The sequence below is a fragment of the Plectropomus leopardus genome, chromosome 5 (genome assembly GCF_008729295.1).
Source record: "Plectropomus leopardus isolate mb chromosome 5, YSFRI_Pleo_2.0, whole genome shotgun sequence".
Taxonomy (NCBI): Eukaryota; Metazoa; Chordata; class Actinopteri; order Perciformes; family Serranidae; genus Plectropomus; species Plectropomus leopardus.
In genome coordinates this window covers 83,866-102,500 of record NC_056467.1, presented here as the reverse complement: position 1 = coordinate 102,500, position 18,635 = coordinate 83,866, and the positions used below count along the sequence as shown (strand labels likewise).

Below are 18,635 nucleotides of genomic sequence, written 5' to 3'. Positions count from 1 at the left end.
ATGATGGCCAAATTTTTTTTTTTTTAAAAAAAGAGTTTGAGACATTTCCAGCGATGTTTGTGAAAAACGTTTTGAACAAAACTTTGAGATGTTTCTAGCTGAGTTTGTAGCGACCAAAAACTGCATATTATTTAACAGCAGACTGAGACATTGCTAATCAAGTTTATGGAGATGAAGCTTTTTTTTTTTTTTTTAAAAGATTATTTTTTTTTTTTTTCTCGTGTCTTTCGTAGAGCACAGTTTCAGAGAGACAGGACAGGGACAGAGACAGAGAAAGGGACGAGCAAAGCTGCAAGCCGGAGTTGAAGCCAGCCGCTGCGAAGGACTCAGCCTACGTGGTGCGGACGCTCTACTCGCCGAGCTGGAGGCCGCTCCAGCCGTCTAAACGGCATATTTTTATGAGAGTTTGGAATATTTCCAGCAGCGTTTGAGGAGACAAACCTGATGTTTGTTTAATAAGCGTTTTGGACGTTTTCAGCCATGTTTTTGGTGACCAACGCCTCAATTTTTTGAACGAGAGTTTGGGACATTTCCAGCAGCGTTTGTGGCAACTAAACTACACATTTTGCAGCAAGATGTTTTTTTTTGCAACAAAGCGCACTGCGTTATGATGAGCTGCAGGAGTCTCATGGCATTTCTCTGCTGTAGATGTTTCGTGTTGTTGTCATTTTAACGCCTCTGTATCCTCTTGGATATTTTGATGAAGAGCAGTGCATCATGGTCATAAGAGGATCATATGTTTGTAGCGCGGCTGTCCCGTGAGAACCACCTGCCTCTAAAAAACAGACCTGATTTTAGCTCTTTTTTTAAGCTTTTTGATGATGTATTTTCCAGCTGATCCAAGACTGTTTTTCCAGAGTTTATTTAGCAACACATGAAGGAACATTTCAGTTTATCACAAACACTCAGCAGCAGCACATCTGGAGATACGTGCTTTTCACATATCACCAGTCCATCAGACTCACTGAAACTTTTTAATGTGTTTTTTTTTTTTGGCTCAGACTGTAAACTTTTCCAATCAGCTGCAGACAAACACAAACACGCAGATGAGACGGCACGATATCAGCCTGACAGTCACGGAGCGTTCACCGGATGAAATGAGCGCGGGACACACGTGGACGCACGTGGACAAACGTGAGACGCTAAAACGAAGGATTTGGAGAGAAAAAAAAAAAAAAGCAGTGGTGCCGGTGCTGCCGGGTGGGACGGTGACGTCGACAGCTCGGCGTCACCTCTGTACGTCACTCAGGTGGTGACACACGAAAAGCTATTATCAGGCCCAATTATCGTCCGGGCCAAAAGCGGGGGTGTTTTTTACCGATGTTGTAAATTTAAAAAAAAAATAAAAAAGACTGTATGGCTCTAACGAGCAGACACTGTACATTTCCTCTGAAAATGGAAGTTTATTTCGCCGTTCCAGAACGTCAACAACAGTCGGGATACCTAACACGAAACCTCAAAAGTCCGCTGAGCAGGCGGTGAAATGAGACGTGCTGGGTGTGATAATGTGTCTTGTGACGTACTTGACAAGTTGTCAAAACTCATCAAATTACATATATTTTTTTATATTTATATATATATTTTTTGCATATGTCTAAATTTCTATCTGTATGTGTCATTTCCATCTATGTAAAGACTCTAGAAAAGACTGAAAAGTGTTTCCACTGCAGTTTGGACAAATATGTCTTTTTACAATCACCTGAAACACCACCTCATGCGAGTGTAAAAAAAACTTTTTTTTTTTTTTTTTTTTTTTAGTGTTTTCGAAATTGTTTTCCATTTAGCGTATTTTATTTTTCAATTTGCCCATTTTGAGGGTTCGAGCGGCACCATGTGACCAGCTGGGATGGGAACGTGTTGGAATTAGCAGCTCCTCTTAAAAAAATTTACGGATTTATACAAATTTTCAACTTTTTGTAGGAAAAACGGTGCACGAGAACAGCCTGCAATCACCGGCGTGATTCAGAGGAGTCTTTCATTTGCGTTAACGCTGAGATCGGGTCAGGTGACCTCGGACCGTCCGAGGAGGTCGACTTTCTGACTGACGACTGTGACATCACCGCAGCGATAATTTTTAACCACAGCAGGATTCACACCTGCATCTGCTGACAGGAAGCTCATTCATCGCCATGGAAACACAGAGATGCAGTAACCAACCAGCTGACAGACTGAGATAACACACACACACAGACACACACACACACACACACACACACACACACACACACACACACACACACACACTCTGTTCCACCTGATAACAGTTTAATCTGTTTTCAATTATTTCAATTAATCTCGGTGGGAGCTGCAGGAGTGCGGCTGTCTGTCAGCTTTATTTTTCTTTTATTAAAACCAAACTATTTTTTTTAAAGTGTGAATGTTTCCTTCGGTGTTCAAATCTGCTTATTCACATTTCTTCTAAAACATAGTGACATTGTGACCAAAACCTGACATTTAAAGGATTAAAAACTCTGGAAATTAACGAATATTTGATATTTTATGATTAGAACTGATGTTGGTAAAATAAATAAACTCAGTGAAAGTAGAAAATCATATTCATGTATGAATTTTTTTTTCAAGCCTAATTTTGAAAAGTGCATTCTGTGTGAAGAGCGAACAATTTGATACTGCACAAAAAATAATAATGTTTAAAAATCAGTGTTGTTGCTAATCATTAACAAATCTCAGGCTGTGATTATCAATAAAAAGCAATAATCCACTGAGCATGCAGTATACTGAAAATAATTCATTTTTGTGTGTATATTAAAATTCAGGAAATTAATGAATATTTTATATATTTTATAATTGGGACTGATGTTTTTTATATTAAAAAATAATAAAGTTACTCAATGAAAGCAGAAAATCATATCAACATATAATATCATTTTTAAAAAACTTGATTCTGAAAAGTGCATTATGGGTGCGTGTGATATTAAAGATATCCAAAGCTTGAAAGACACGTCAAAGTGATGTTGTGCTTTTAGTTTGGGTTAAAACGGTTCAGTGTAATGGCTTGTGCACGCACACACACACACACACACACACTCACAGGCTCAGCAGTGTTTAATGTGTTGAGTCAATATTTGCTCTCTCCCTCTGATCTCCATTAAAGGTTCATTAGACTCGACCTCCTCTCGCTGCTCAAACACTGAAACCTGCTGCTGTTTCCACTCACTCTCATCACTCCCAGTTCTCCCAGTCCTCCTGCAGTCGAGCGTGCTGGACTCAGCATGTCGGCGCGTGCACTCTCATCGCTGAACCTCGTGTCCTTTCTATCACCGTGTTTATGCCGTTATTTTTAGTGAACTTAATCACAAAATAAAGAGTTTTTTTTTTTGAGTCTGGTGGATTTGCAGAGTTTGATGGAAGACGTCGCGTCTTTGCTGTTTGGGTTTTTTTAGCTTCATGTGAGCCGGACGCTTCGTATGTTAATGACACGACAGACGACATCACAAACTAACTGCGCTCTGTATTTCTGTGGCACGTCTCCGCTGTGGTGTTTGTTCCTGTTCAGCAGGAAACCAAACACGGCGGATCAGTGACTCCATTTGAGGAGAATTCGTCCTCAGTGGTAAAAACACGTCTGTGCTGACCTCGTCTGTGACATCATCACTGCAGGGCGGGGTTACAGGTGCTGCAGGGCACACCTGGTATGTATTTCAAATATTTATTTCAGACTGTGGACATACAGGAGGCGGAGCCGCAAACTTGACTGATTTCTCTTTTTATTTGATAATTACATTAATTATTCAGGTACAAGCTGCTGATTGGTCCATCCAGCCGCTCAGGTGAAGGCCAGGTGATCTGGGATTGGTCAGTTGGTCAGCTGGGAAAAAAAAAAGACAGGTGAGACACAGAATGCAGTATACTTGGGCGGGGCTAAAAAACACTAGTCCAGTACCTGAGTGGTGCTTAAACGTGATTGAAGTACCTGGATGGACTTTAAAAAGCGGTAGTGGTGTACCTGGACGGCTGAAACAGGTTGTCCAGTACCTGAGTAGTGCTGAAACAGGTAGTCAGGCACCTTGACGGAACTTAAAACAGGTAGTTTGATACTTGGAAGTTGGGTACCTGGGCAAGGCTTAAATGGTAGTCAAGCACCTGGGTGGAGGTTTAAGCAGCTGTGATGTACCTGGACCGGCTTAAACAAGCAGTCAGTTACATGGGCGGGGCTTAAAACGGTTGGTCAGGTACCTGGGAGGGGCTTAAAAGGGTTGTCACGGTCCTAGGTGGGGCTTTAACAAGAGGCAGGTACCAGGACGGGTTTTTTTTTTAGGTAGTCTGGTATCTTGGCGGAGCTTAAATGGTATTCGGGTACCTTGGCGGGGCTTAAACAGGAAGGAAGTTACATAAACATGACGTAAATATTATTTAAGTACTCGGGCGGAGCTTAAACAGGCAGTCTGATATCTTGGCTGGGCTTAAAAGCATAGCCCTGGCTTAAATAGAAGATCAGGTTACCATCAATAGGTACTCAGATACCTGGACAAGGTTTAAACAGGTAGTCAGTTACATGGGCGGGGCTTAAATATGTCATCAGGTACCTGGGCGTGTCTTTAACAGGATGTGAAGCCCTTCCAGTAGAAGTTCTTGCAGCCAGCTTTGCGTTCGCGGGGGGGCAGGTTGTTGGGGGGGTCGACGGACCGCTCCAGGTTCATCCTTCCTCCTGTTGCCATGGAAACAACCTCGGCCTCCCGCTGGGCGTCGGCCTCTGGCAGAGACATCTGAGCCAGCAAGTCCTCCACTGCGCGTTTACTCCACTCCTGAAAGACATTTTTTTTTTTTTTTAAGAACTTTTGAAACGACAGAGAACAGTTTGAGAACCGTTTTGCTCGATAAAAAATGATTGCTTTTTACTGTGACATAAGTTTAAGTGTTTAATTAAGAGAAGTATAAATATTTTTTTTTGAAATATAATAAAATAATAATGATATAATAATAATAATAAAAATAATAAATAATAATAAAATAATCCATCCAAATTTTGCAATTTTGTGTTTTTTTTTTTATTTTTGAAAGAAATCAAAACCATATTCTCAGGTTTTAGAGGTTACAATAATTTTAAAAAGTATCTGAATGCAGCACAAGAACTGCATGTAAATCAGAAAGTGAGGTGAAAACAGTCTGAAGATGTGGAGACTAAAAAAAAATGGACAAAAACATCCTGAAGATAAACCAGATGTAGTTCAGGCAGGAACCTGAGCCGTTACAGTCACATGTCATGTTTGTCTACCACCTGCAGCGTCTCTCACAGCAGGTGGTCCACATAAACATTTGCCGCTCATTCGAGCTGAAACAACAATGCAACATTTGCATCTCGCTGCTCTAATCTGCTGCCTCCGCCTCCTCCCGCATCAGCATTTCATGAATTTTAAACGTTTTTAATGTGGTCATAAAATGTTGAGTATCTCAGGGTGTGTGGAGATTTGTGAGCTAAGGGACAGTCCATTTTAATCCCAACATTTATTGTTGAAATAAATGGTTAAAACCTTAAATAAAAAGAAATAAAATAAAACTATCTAAATATTCATTTCATATCTGAACAGGACAGCAAGCGTTTTCTCATTATTTTTGCTTGTATCCAGGATTTTTTTCTTTTTTGTTAATACCCATTGATTTTTGGGTTTCACCATTGCTTTTTTTTTTTTGAGGTAAAAGAAGATTTTACAAGAGGTCGTGATGCTCAAGATAAGAAATAAACATTTCATTTTCACAGTCCAAAGATTATCGCCCGGGGCGAAGAAAAATAAGTTTTATATTTTAGGGACATTTAAAAAATGCATTAATATAATTTAATTACATTTAAATAATATTTTAGAGTAATTACAATGACTGGATTATTTACTTTCAGGGCAGAAGGGACACTTCTACATTTGGTGCATTAACTTACTGTAAGTAAGTTACTTTTTTTTATTTTACACACTTTACAAACTTAGCACATTATACAGATGTTTAATTTTGAATATTTACTTACTAGTGCTAAAAATGTATCACTGTATTTCTTCTACTTCTTATATTTTTACACACTTTACATACTCAGCACATTATACTTATATTTTTATATATTTTTACACAATAATTGTTTTACTGAAACTGTATTGCCATTTTATAATGATAATAATTATAATTATAATTATCATTATTTTTTTTTTTTTCTTTCTTCTTCTTCTTCTTCTTCTTCTTCTTCTTATTATTATTATTAGTAGTAGTAGTAGTAGTAGTAGTATGGTGAGATTTGGATGGTTAAGAACATTTGGTGCATCTGGAGTTGAGTTTTCTCCGCTGTAAATAAGGTGTCTAAATTAACAAATTAAACAGTCTTGTTTGATAAAACTACCCTGAGCTCAGTTTGGTGATGGAGGTCCTCAGGGCTCCACTCTAGGTCCTCTTAATATGTGTCCATAAAAACTGCAAACTTCACAAATTGAGTTGTTTCACAAACATGCTTCATGCAGGAACATTCTCTTAAATTTCTCTAAATTTAAACAGAACAAAAATGAAAAACAAAAAAGGAAATGACTTGAAAAAAATGTGCTTAAAAATAATTACAATTCTGAAAAAGAAAGACTAGTTTTCCAGACATTTTTCCCAGTTTGTTTTTGATAAAATTCTACATTCACTGATTTCTTACTCCCCTTTTTTCCTCATGATTTCAATATTGAACCAATTTTTTAAAGAGTTCAAAGGTTTAAATACTTGAGAAAGCAGCACAAGAAAACTGATGCCAAAGTTTTAACATATTAAAGGATAAAGACTAAAACGTATTTTAGACACCTAGAAAATCAGTTTAGGGGTACGCTGTATTGAGAGTATTTTCACGGCTTTACCTTTTCCATCAGGCAGCTATTTCCAACGAGAACCTCTGATGCCGTTCAGTTCCTCATCTATTCTTGTCAAAGCCAAAAGACTCCATCGAGAAAAACATTCATTTGAAATATTAACATAAATATGTTATTCTGATAATTATAAGTATTTTTCCAAGCTTTTTAAAAATAATCTTCCAAATTTACTGATTTTTGCAATATGATTAATATTTCATTTCAGTAACAAGTTGCTTGCTGCTTTTTTCAGGTTTTTGAAACATATTATGGTATAGATGACTATGTCAGCTCACTTCAGAAAATCTTTTGATTTATATTTGATGTAGTTTGCTTTTTCTGTAAATACATATTTAAACTGATGTCACAAAATTAGTATTATTATTTTATCACTTTCCCCAGGTCATTTCCGTTGTTTGAGTTATTTATTACTTTTTCTTACTAATTTTCAGGTTATTTTCTCAGACTTTTGAATTTCTCTGTCTCTGTTTCTTTTCTCACTGCTCATTTCTCCATGTTTTTGACAGAAATCTAGCCAATTTGCTCAGTTTCAAAGGGTTAACAGGGTTCATGTTTTTCCAACAGAAATGGAGCGTTCTGATTGGTCGCCAGCCCGCTCACCTGTGACAGGAGTCCGGCGCTGCGAGCTCGTTGCAGCAGCCGGTGGTGATGGAGCTCCAGGTCCAGATCTTGGTTCTGGTACTGATCCTGGTCTCTGTCGGGCTGTGAGAAAACACCTGGACCGCACAGAACCAACGCCACGAGGACCAAGATGGCGGGACAACGAATGTACTGCATACCTACGTTATATCAGGAGGAGAAGAAGAACGAAGAGGAAAATGAAACATCAGAAACAAAAAAGACAAAAAGAACGAGAGAGAAAAAGACTGAAAGTTCCTACTGTCTGCTGGTCTGGTCACTCCTGCTGGTCCGGGTGCCGGTTCTGGTTCTGGGCTTGTCTCTGGTCTCGGTCCTCCCGGTGCTGCTCTTTTGAAGCCTGGCGCACCTCCTCCTGCGGGTCACATGACGCGGCGTGTTTGAGTGGCAGTTGGCGGGGTGCAAGGCGACGCAGGAACGCCGACATCGGAGTTAAACAAACGTGCATTAGTCCTTATTGACTTTAAATGGAGTCTGAACAATAAAACAATAAAACTATCAGCAGCAGCAGCGCTCGGCAGCCGCCGGCGCTCATCTTCAACAAATACAACGGCAGAATGTCCGGCTGAAGAGGAGAGGAATTAACGAAGCGTTCAGAGGATTAGCAGACTTCATTAGCACTCGCTGATATCTCCATTAAACAAAGAGGCAGCCGCAGAGAGTCGCCCACTCAACATTCAGTCAGAACAAACACGCCTCCGGCTCCACTTTAACACGGCACAAAAAACACTCTGGCAGTTTGAAACGTTCTGCGGAGGAGAGAGGAGAGGAGGTGGCATCAGGGAATCCCAGCCGGAGTAACTCCGCAAAAACACCTCGAGTCCGGGGCAGTAAGACGGCATCTTCGGCCCAACTTTGGTCATTTTACGCTATGATAAGAAATCAAAACAAAAAAAGATCATTATGATTTTGGATTTCTCCCGTTTGTTGACGATTAACTCTTTTATCATCATCTTTATCCACCTGAACATCAGTCAGCCATCGGAGTGATGAAAGGTCGCTGTGCTCTCGTTCTTCCGTCTTGTCATAAGCGGGTTTCCATTAACCCTCAAACTGTGCAAACTGAAATTGCAAATATAAAAATACGTCGGATGGAAACACGTCAATTTCGGGAAAAACTCCCGTTTAGCACAAAATACATTTTTATGCTAAAACGATCTGAACGACGCCATTCTCCCCGTTAAAATTCGGCATGATGTAAGATCAACTTTTTTAAGGTGGAAATATGTTGCTTTAAGTATTTACCTTTATGAAAAGTGACGATGCCCAAAGTGCCCTAATCAGTGCGAGACCTGATTCTTGGGGCGCAAAATTTGTTAAATGTCACAGGAAGCGTTTTGCATTTTATTCAGATATTCTACGAATCGTTGAGTGAAGATAAATTCAACACTTGTCAGGTTTTCATTAACCCTCAGTTTACAAAATTGAAATTGCAAATATAATATACGTCCAATGGAAACATGACAACGTAAAAGTAAACGCCTATTTATCGCAAAAACGTTTTAAGCTGGCATGAGGTGATATTTCGGGCAATTCGAAAAAGCCACGTTTGGCAAATCTGCAGTCAGTCGATCATTCAAATCTCATTCATATCAAATAATTTATAAACACATTGAATATGTCGTGGACTACATCTCCCAGAAATCCCTCATACGTGTCCGCTCCCACGTAGAGGCTCGCCTTTCCATCACGGCTCCATAACACGCCTACGTGACCTTGGATTGGAAATAATGACGGCGAGTGCGGTGGCTGCAATAGAAATAAAGCTGCTGATGTTTTGAACATCGGTTGCCATGGTTACTGGGATGTTATTACCAGAGGAGAAGTCACATGACATCACTCAGTGGAAACGGTCAGCTGCATCTTGAGTTTTATCAACATTTAGGAAATGTCGCTTAAGTTTCGCACAGATCTGAAACGGAAACCCGCCCGCTGATGCGTCCTGCTGCCACGTCGGCGTCTGTTTCTCAGCTCTCGAAAAGCGTCTGACGGATGTGAAAAGGACAGAAAATCCAACCTGTTCCAGAAACTCTAATAAACGTTTCGGAGATAACGTGAGGTCGTGTTATTTTAAGGCTCTGTGTCTACAGTCCTTCAGACGCAGATGAAATCACACGTCTCATTATCAGTAAAGACGTTTGTAGAAACAAAACGTGTTTCGAAAAGGAGCTCGATGGCTCTGGGACACGTGACGGTGTGAAACACGTGGAGCGTCACAAAGACGTTTTGTCAGATTGATGTGTGATTGGCCGCAGGACGCTCTGAGCGTTACTGCGGTAACCTGCAGCCTGTCATGAAACTCACGTGTAAATAAAGTTTTCCAGTAACAGTTAAATTTGACCGTGATGACACGATTCAGCCCAAATTAAATTTAAGTGTTTTCCTGTAAACTTCGTGTCGGTGACTTCACTCAGTGACTCAGAGAGGAAACAAAAACTGTACGCATCACAGGGGGCGGCGTGATGTCATCACTCTCCCACCGTGTGTGTGTGTGTGTGTGTGTGTGTGTGTGTGTGTGTGTGTGTGTGTGTGTGTGTGTGCCAGCAGCTCCGCAGCAACGGCTTCTTGCTGTTAATGTGTTACCACGGCAACCAGCTCCTGCTAATGTGCTGTTTATTAGCATTCAGAGAAAGTGATGGAGATGAAGTCAGTTTGATTTCTGTAGATGTAAAAAAACTAAAGAAAAAAGTTGTTTTTTTCTTACATTGTATCTCTTTTTTTGTTTTTGTCCGGAGCTTTGACTTAAAGGATGAAAAAATCTCACGTTGCAGGAAAAATGGTAGAAAGCTCAGGAAGATCAGATTTGACACTTTCAGCTTCAGTAAGAAGCAGCTGCTTTTTCACAACATGTCGAAAATCTGTCGAGTTGATTTTACTTGAAGATAATCATAGAAACTGATTGCCTTGAAAAATGTAATTAAATATCACTTTAAAATTTTATTTGAACTTAATTTGTGAAGTTGTTGCAACTTAAAAATGACAAGTTTAACTCTTAGGGACCAAGTGTCAGTATTTGATGAGTTTTCACCTGCAAGAAAATTACCTAAAAATCGTTATTTTTTTAAGAAAGGAAGAAAATTATCCAAAAGATAATGAAATATCAAGAAACCTTTATTTATAATAATAATCATTTTCATAAAATGATTAAATATGTCACATCTTTCATGAGATTTAATGCTTTTAAATAAACAGGATACAACAGGAAGTGACTTCTGTAAAACAACATGTTTTATTAAACTCAACAAGAATCATATTCACAAAACAAAAAAAAAACTGTTATCAGACTACCTCAGTAATATTTCACAATTACAGGATACAAATATGTACAACAACAAGCCTGTGCGATGATTTCAAGACCGTAAACACGACTTACGATTTCATGTATCATCGTTTCATAAAGAAAACCTTCCTGCAGAGTCCTTTATGTCGACATGTACATCTTCTGATGGCACTTTAACCCCTTAAAACCTGAACATATTGATTCATTGATTTCTCAGAAAAAGAAAAAAAATAAGGGTGAGGCAATTTAACATGACATGGCCGAAAATAAGCAAAAAATTACTAAAAAGGTTACAAGAAAATTACCTGAAAATAAAGTACAAAACAAACAGTCCACACAAATATATATATATATATATATATATATATATATATATATATATATATATATATATATATACATCCCACATTTTTAAATATGAAATAATCATAATAATAAATTAACATTTTTCCTAAAAATGAGGAATTATTATTTTTTTGTGGGACATTTTTTTTGCCAAGTTTTGATTTTTTTCTCTCTCGTGTTTTAGAATGAATCTGCTCAGGTTTCAAAGGGTTAACTGTTCTCAGTGCAGGGATTTGAATATTGCTGAAAAAGTATTTATGAGTTGTTGCTATTTATATTTAGAGTAAGTGTTAGTATCAGCAGCACCAACAGCAGCAGTACCAGTTGCAGTAGTACTTGCAGTAGTAGTAGTAGTAACAGTGCGTTCACACACTCAGAGGCTGCGAGGTGTGTGTGTGTGTGTGTGCGTGTGTGTGTGTGTGTGTGTGTGTGTGTTGGTGTCAGTAGTCAGAGTATCAGTAGTGTTAGCTGCAGCAGTATTTACAGCGGTCGTCATGGTTACAGTTGCTTCATACAGACTCGACAGCGGCTGATCAGACTGCCCGGAAACTCTCCTGTATCAGTCTGAGGCTTCGGTTTACTGCAGGACCACACACACACACACACACACACACACACACACACACACACACACAGGAGAGAGAGAAATCAGGTCAGTTTATTAAATCTCATATTTAAAAAAAAATCATAATTTAAACCTTTAATCTAAAAGAAATGTTCTTTTTTTCCTTTGTTGTGAATCAAGAGAACAGAATCAAACAGAAACAGAGGAGACCCGGGCTCAGTCTGATGAGCGCGCAGCATAAACGGGGAGAAGAAGAGAAAAACGACACTAACATGTCAGGAAAATGTTCTTTCTCTTTAATTCGTCACCACTTTGTTTCAGGAGGAAACAGAGGACGTCGCCCCCCGCTGGTGTTTCAAAGAGCTGCAGCAGAATCACATCCGAATCTGCTTCACATGAAGAAGAAACTCTGCGCTCACACGCACACAATCTTTGATTTTTGCCCTCATTCCCAAAAAGATAGCTCTCCCACTGTGTTGTTTTCACGGTTACTGAAGGCGGATTTTCAGACCTGTTCTCACACTGAAGGCGTCACATCCCGATGCCAAAAGGCACCTTTCAGCGTCACTTTTAAACACGACCAAAAAGAAATATGCCATGCCACGAGCAGGGCGTGGCATGGCTAATCACTGATATTTCCAGGCAGGGTTAAAAATTACTCTGCACATAGTATATTGAAAATAATCTTCTTTTTTTTTTCAACCTCAAAACACAACGGCATCATGAAAGAAACCTGGCATCTGAAGGGTTAAAATTCTGAAAATCAATAAATATTTGATGTTTATATGATGATATATGATTAGGGCTGATGTTTTTAAATAAAAAAAAAAAACTCAATGAAAGTAGAAAAAAACATCATAATATCATGTATAATATTTCTTATAGTCTGATTTTTAAAAGTGCATTTTGTGTGCAGAGCGATATAAGTGCGAGTATCTGACACTGCAAAAAAAAATAATGTAGAAAAATCAGTGTTGCTGCTGATCACTGACATATCCAGGCTGTGATAATAAAAAATAAAAATACATGGAATTGAAAGAGTTAAAATTCTGAAAATTATTGATGATATTTACTGTATTTAATATTTAGGATTAGGACCGATGTTGGTTAAAAAAAAAAACTCAGTGAAAGAAGAAAATAATATTAATGTGTAATTTTTTAAAAGCTTGATTTGAAAGCGACTGGAGTGTGTGTGATATTAAAGCGGAGCCCTAAAGGGTTAAATATAATAATTTGTGTTTTACTGGCTTTATATTCTGCTCCTGCAGATTTGTATCAGTTGGAAATTCACATAAACTTGATCTTCAGGCTGAGTGATATTGATTTTATATTGTACAACTCTGCAGATGAAAGATTTCAGTATTGATTACTTGTGATTAGGTGTCTCCTGTTCTTCGGTGTTTCCTCACTTCAGCCGACTCTCGGCTCTCCCGAGCTGATTGCAGCTGACGCAGATCACCTGCCGCTCAGGTGTTTGGGACTGACTCCTGATGAACGAGTGAGAGCAGCTGGGAGCATTTGTCTCTGGACCAATCAGAGTGCGGCGCCGTTTTTTCTTCAGGAGTCGGTGAGGCGCACGCTCAGATCCTCTGTGCACCTCATGCCAGCAAATACTGAACCACATTCTGCTGTCTGCGTCCTCTCAGACGTCTTTAGTGTTTGTCTTCTGTTTGTCTCTCACACTTCAGCGGAGAAAAATAAAGAAAATCTGCATGAAGGCAGGTCTCAGTGCTCCTCCTGCCGAACAATCCCCACACGCCCCGGCTTTTTAGAAATGTTTCTTCTATTGAAATCCCTTCATACATATTTGCTTATTATAGCAAAGACGCTTGTGTTTATTATTAATGACGCCTTTTGGGAGATTTGTTTCTCCAAGAAAATATATCAGTCAATGCAATTGTGTTTGTTTAGCACCTTTTAAACAAACTGAATGCAATTCAAAGTGCTTCACAGTTTGACTGAAGAAAAAGAACAGAAAATAAGCAAAGATGGATCTTAAAAAATCAAATGAGCAATAACTATAAAACTATTTAAAAAAAAACTAAAATAGTAAGACACTACTTAAAAGCCAGACTTTAGTTTAAAAGTATTAATATTCTGAGCTCCTCTCAGATCCTCTGGCAGGCTGTTTCAGTGTTTTGGAGCGTAAAAAAGCAGAATCACCAAATGTTTTACTCAGCTCTGAGATGCAGACCGCTGCACGGCCATGCAGCGCCTGATAAACCGATAAAATCATTTTAAAACTGATGCAAAAACCAACAGGCAGCCAGTGTGGAGTTTTTCAAACAGGCGTAAAGTGAGCGCTCCGTCTGCTCTCAGTCTGAACTCGTGCTGCAGGAATCTGAATCAGCTGACGCTCATTAATTGTCACAGTCGTCCAGCCCGCTGGTTAAAAAACGTGTGTTAGTTTCTCCGTGTTGCTCAGAGAGAGAAACGGCCTGACTTTCTTTTCTGAAATAATAAAATGTTGTTTTGTGATACAGCATATGTGAGGTTTGAAATCAGAATCAAATATGAGCCTGAGATTTCTGGCTTTTTGATGTGGTTTTAGTCCAGGTGTGTTTAGTTTGGAGGCCAGTTTCTCTCTCTGAGTCTCTGAACCGATGATCAGTACTTCTGCTTCGCCCTGCTAAAGTAGTAAAAAAGTTCGGTGAGATCCAGGGCTCAACATCTAAAATGTCGTTAAAAATGAGTCGGCCGGTTTGGAGCTGATTCTCAGGCTTCTTCCCGATCATCCATGGTGTTAAAATACACTCGGACTCGCCATCAGTGAAAGAAAAAGCTGAACTCCAGCAGCTGATTATTTAAAAAAAAACACCTGATGGCAATTAAGCACAGAGCGAATCTGAGGAGGTGACATGCAAAACATATCGTTCGCTCTTTTTTGTTTCTTAATCTAAGCTGTCGATAAAATAAGTGTCAACCTGAGTAATCTGGGTCGCCGTGGAGTTTTTATTCCACGTGCCATCCTCTCATATGCTCTTTTGCTGTGAGATTGTACTGACCGGAAAGTCTACCTTTTTCTGAACCTGGTGCTCGAAGAGTAACGCTCTGATTCTAAAGTGCAAATCATGCATGAACCATCTGGTGTGATCAGTGCACTGTGAGGTCACCCTAATATAAAAAAACACTCCTCATTGTATCACAGGGGATAAAGCTGCGTTCACATGTTGGCGCAGCTGTTCTGTATCTCTGCATGCTGACAACACTTTTGCGTATGTGAAGGTCTAAATATGCTGACGACACTGCTGTGTATCTGAAGGTCTTCTGCACCCAAAAAACATTTTTTAAGGTGCTTAAGTTTTAACTTGAGAAAAAAGTCCATATTTAAGCAGCTTTTGACACAAGATTTTTGCTATGAAATAATTAGTGGCCAAAGGACCATTTGTATCAGTGTTACTCTTTACTTCCCCTCAAAACTTTTTATTGTCTTGCAGTGCATCTCGTGAGATACCAACTGAAATTTGGAAACTGCAGGACTAAAGGTGTTTTGTACCTTTTTCTGCAGATGACACTGTTGTGTACGTGAAGTCTTCTGTACCCTGTTATGGTTTTAAAGGTTTTGACCTGTCGTAGATGTCAATAAGAGCGACGTGTACCCAAATGTGTCCTCAAAGGCGAGTCGTACCTGAACATGTCTCCGGGGTTGAGCGCGGCCAGCCAGTAGCTGTAGGAGTCGGTGTAGTAGTTGCACGTTCCTCTGCCGTGACACTCAATGAAGGGAATCTTCCGGAAGTTTTCCAGACAGGATCCAGGAGACGCCAATGGCTGACCTGACCCCTCTGCCCCGACTCCTGTTTCCTAAAGACCGACAGCAGCGACAGAGTCCAGGTCAACCACAACCTCAGTTTCTCAGAACCCCCAAATAATTGATCCTCATGGAGGAACATTATGACTGACCTGCTGCCGAAGATCACACGTAGTTTCAAATAATACAATCTGTCACAGAGTTACGTATTTTATGATGGTTTAGGAGGTTAAGTTACTTGATTTAACACTGCCCCTTACTTTCAATTTGTTAAAAAGGCCTGAATGAAAAGGCCAAAATTCTTCATGGATTGAAGTAAAGGTGGACTCCACAATAAACCGAGTCTCATTTATCCAGCTGTTTTCTCAGTTCTTCACAAACACCTGATTTTGCACTCAAACATTTAAAGTAACTCATCAGTGGGCCGTGCATCAGACTGTCTGTACATGTGTGTTTTGACTCGTTATTCTTTTCTGTGAAAAGTCGTGTGTTTGACACGACTTGACAAAACGAGCTCACCATCACGAAGGAGTATCCGAACCAGAGCGGGTCCCAGCCTGAGGGACAGTCTGGGATGATACTGGTCTGACTGTGGACGGCGATCACGTTGGCTCTGGCTTCACATACTGTGCACCTTTAACACAGGAAACACACGCTTACAGACATGCTCACGGCACACATGTTTTAGTTTGGTCGTAATAATTCATCTTAAAGTAGGGCTGGGCAATATGGCTGTAAAATATTAACACGATTCTTTAGGGCTACATTGCAATACACAATATATATCACAATATTTTTAAATGTCCTTTAAACTAAAGTTTACTAATAAAATACAAAATTATTGAATGAACTGAAATTACAATAAAATTAAATAAAGTAGCAACTGTCATATAACATTGCTAATGTTATAATAATATATGAGAAAATACAGTAATAAGGAAGTTAAATTACTTTTAAAATGAGTCCTTTGAAACCTTCATCACTTTTGTTGTGCTGCTTTCAGATGCCTTTCACAAGTATTTAAGCCCCTGAACTCTGAGCAAATTGGTTTGATTTCTTAAAAAAAAAGAGGGTGGAGACAAAAAATAATAATATTGTCACATAATGTTAAATATATAATTATGACGATTATTCTAGACATTTTCCCTTGCTGTTTACGTTGCCCAGTGCCTGTTTTCTATGTTTTTGAGAGAAGAAAACACAGTTTGCTCAAGTGTCAAAGGGTTAAAATTTTTAAAAGTATTGTTATAATTATAAACTGTAACAGCCGTATGAGGATTCCTCCTCTGCAAGCACCAAACAAACGATCAGCTCTAAGGTTCAGATATTAATAGTATTTGCAAATGGCAGTTTAGCTCCGCGGTCTCAAAATGTGACGAAACAGTGACGTCTGAGGCTCTGCAGAAGCCCTGATGTTTGTGTGTGTGTCTGTAAGAGCGACACAACCGAAATGCCGTCGGCTTATAAAAACAAAGTGACAATTCACACTCGATGTTCGTGATATACTCGTTTTACAAATCGCAAGTGGAACACGCCGCGTGACCTCGAGAGTATTCGATATTTCGCCCACGTTTATTTTGAAGGGTTTGCGTTGGTGTGTGTGTGTTTGTGTGTGTGTGTGTTTGTGTGTGTGTGTGTGTGTGTGTTACCGGCTGATGTAATTCTTGAGTAAATCTCCGGAGATTAATGGCATGCTGCCTGGCAGCGGTTCATCGGTTGACAGCCAATAGGAGTAGTCGTTGCGTGATGCGTAGCGACAGGTGCTGTCCATGCTGCAGAACAGGAAGGGCATGGTGGTAAAACGAGGTAAACAGCTGCCTAATGTACCTGAAGAGACACACACACACACACACACACACACACACACACACACACACACACACACACACACAGATGTTTTAGGTTTCATTTAAAGTAAAGTGAAAGTACTTTAAAACTGCACATGAGTGCAGTGTGTGTGTTAAAGTACGCGTCATGTTACCCAGGTCTTGTCCGTGAGCTCGGTTGTTCCCGTTGATGAACAGCAGCGAGTATCCGCTGTACATCTGCGTCGACCCTGCGGGGCATTCTGGGACGAAGAGTTCCTGGCTGTGTCTGGTGAACAGGAAGCCGTCCTTCTCCGGCGCGTCACTGCACGGACCCGATCGACCTTGCACACCTTTAGCACCGGTCGGACCTCGTGAGCCTGTGACTCCTGTCAACACAGAGTCAGTTCTGCGTGAAAAAGATCTATTTTATCATCATCCAAAGACAGAAAGACAATAAAATTCCCCCAAAATACATTTTGGTTTGTCTTTCCACTGCTCAATTAATCTCCAACCAAAGATTGGTTGAAATTAACCCTTAATTTACTGGTGGTTCGGTGACGGTATTTCGCAGCTGTTTCTAGTTAAACAAAAAGGTCTTTCTCTGAGTCCATAAGAAACGTTTTGCACTGATTGACTGACACATGGACGCCTTTTTTTGCAGCCTTCCTGTGAAAGCAGCCGATGCGTCAGTGAAACTGGAAGCGCAGGAACACCCAGACATTTAGGTTCAGCCAAAGAGAAGAGCTTTGGGAGAAATAATGAGTTGACAGAGAAACAGCAGATATTTAGGAGTAACACCAGGACTCACCGCGCTCTGGATGAGTTTAAAAAGGTTATGAACGTCAAATCTCTTAACTCTCTTTAGTTTACAAAGTGAGAATATTTCCAGCGTTAGATGTGCGGTTCTGTTTTAAAGCTCTCACCTTTTGGTCCAGGGAATCCTGGGTCTCCCTGTTCCCCTCTCAGTCCAGGACGTCCAACTTGTCCTCTTCTTCCGGCCCTTCCTCTGATGCCCTTAAAACCTGCAGCCACAGACCACAACACTGCCTCTGACACTCTGTTTGCTCAGATTGAACCTAAAAATGCAGCAGCTCACACCTAAAGCCTGACGACTAAGAATGAAATACTGTTCCAGACTCACCTGGACCTGCAGGTGTCCCTTGGGGCCCTGGGGGTCCTCTCTCTCCTGGTGGTCCCTGTCCTCCAGGTAAGCCTACGTTTCCTGGCAACAGCACCACCTTTGCAGATACGTCCTCCCCCCTCGGGCCTGCAGAGGGCAGAATTCAGCACAACATTCAGTACTTGTACCAGCATACAGTATCCAGTACATCACAGTACAGGCAGTCCGTACCAAATAATACTAATACACTGGACTCATAGAGCGCTTTTCTGGATGCTCAAAGACGCAAAACAA

At 40.0% G+C, this 18,635-nt stretch overlaps 2 protein-coding genes across 2 annotated transcripts in view; both read right to left on the bottom strand.

Annotated features, from left to right (window-relative positions):
• Positions 1-4,556: 4,556 nt before the first annotated feature.
• Positions 4,557-7,835, bottom strand: sst1.2 (somatostatin 1, tandem duplicate 2). Its single transcript, XM_042486003.1, has 3 exons — positions 7,720-7,835; positions 7,440-7,618; positions 4,557-4,763 (listed from the first exon to the last, which is right to left on the bottom strand). The coding sequence occupies exons 2-3, from the start codon at positions 7,614-7,616 to the stop codon at positions 4,557-4,559; spliced, it is 384 nt and encodes a 127-aa protein (XP_042341937.1). The 5' UTR covers positions 7,617-7,618; positions 7,720-7,835.
• A 3,798-nt stretch (positions 7,836-11,633) lies between these two features.
• The window catches only part of col4a3 (collagen, type IV, alpha 3), a 40,926-nt gene continuing 33,924 nt past the window's right edge, over positions 11,634-18,635 (bottom strand). The window contains 7 exon segments of the mRNA XM_042486082.1: positions 11,634-11,680; positions 15,294-15,466; positions 15,910-16,047; positions 17,063-17,240; positions 17,395-17,607; positions 18,145-18,243; positions 18,363-18,488. Coding sequence (XP_042342016.1) covers positions 11,634-11,680; positions 15,294-15,466; positions 15,910-16,047; positions 17,063-17,240; positions 17,395-17,607; positions 18,145-18,243; positions 18,363-18,488 — 974 coding nt within the window.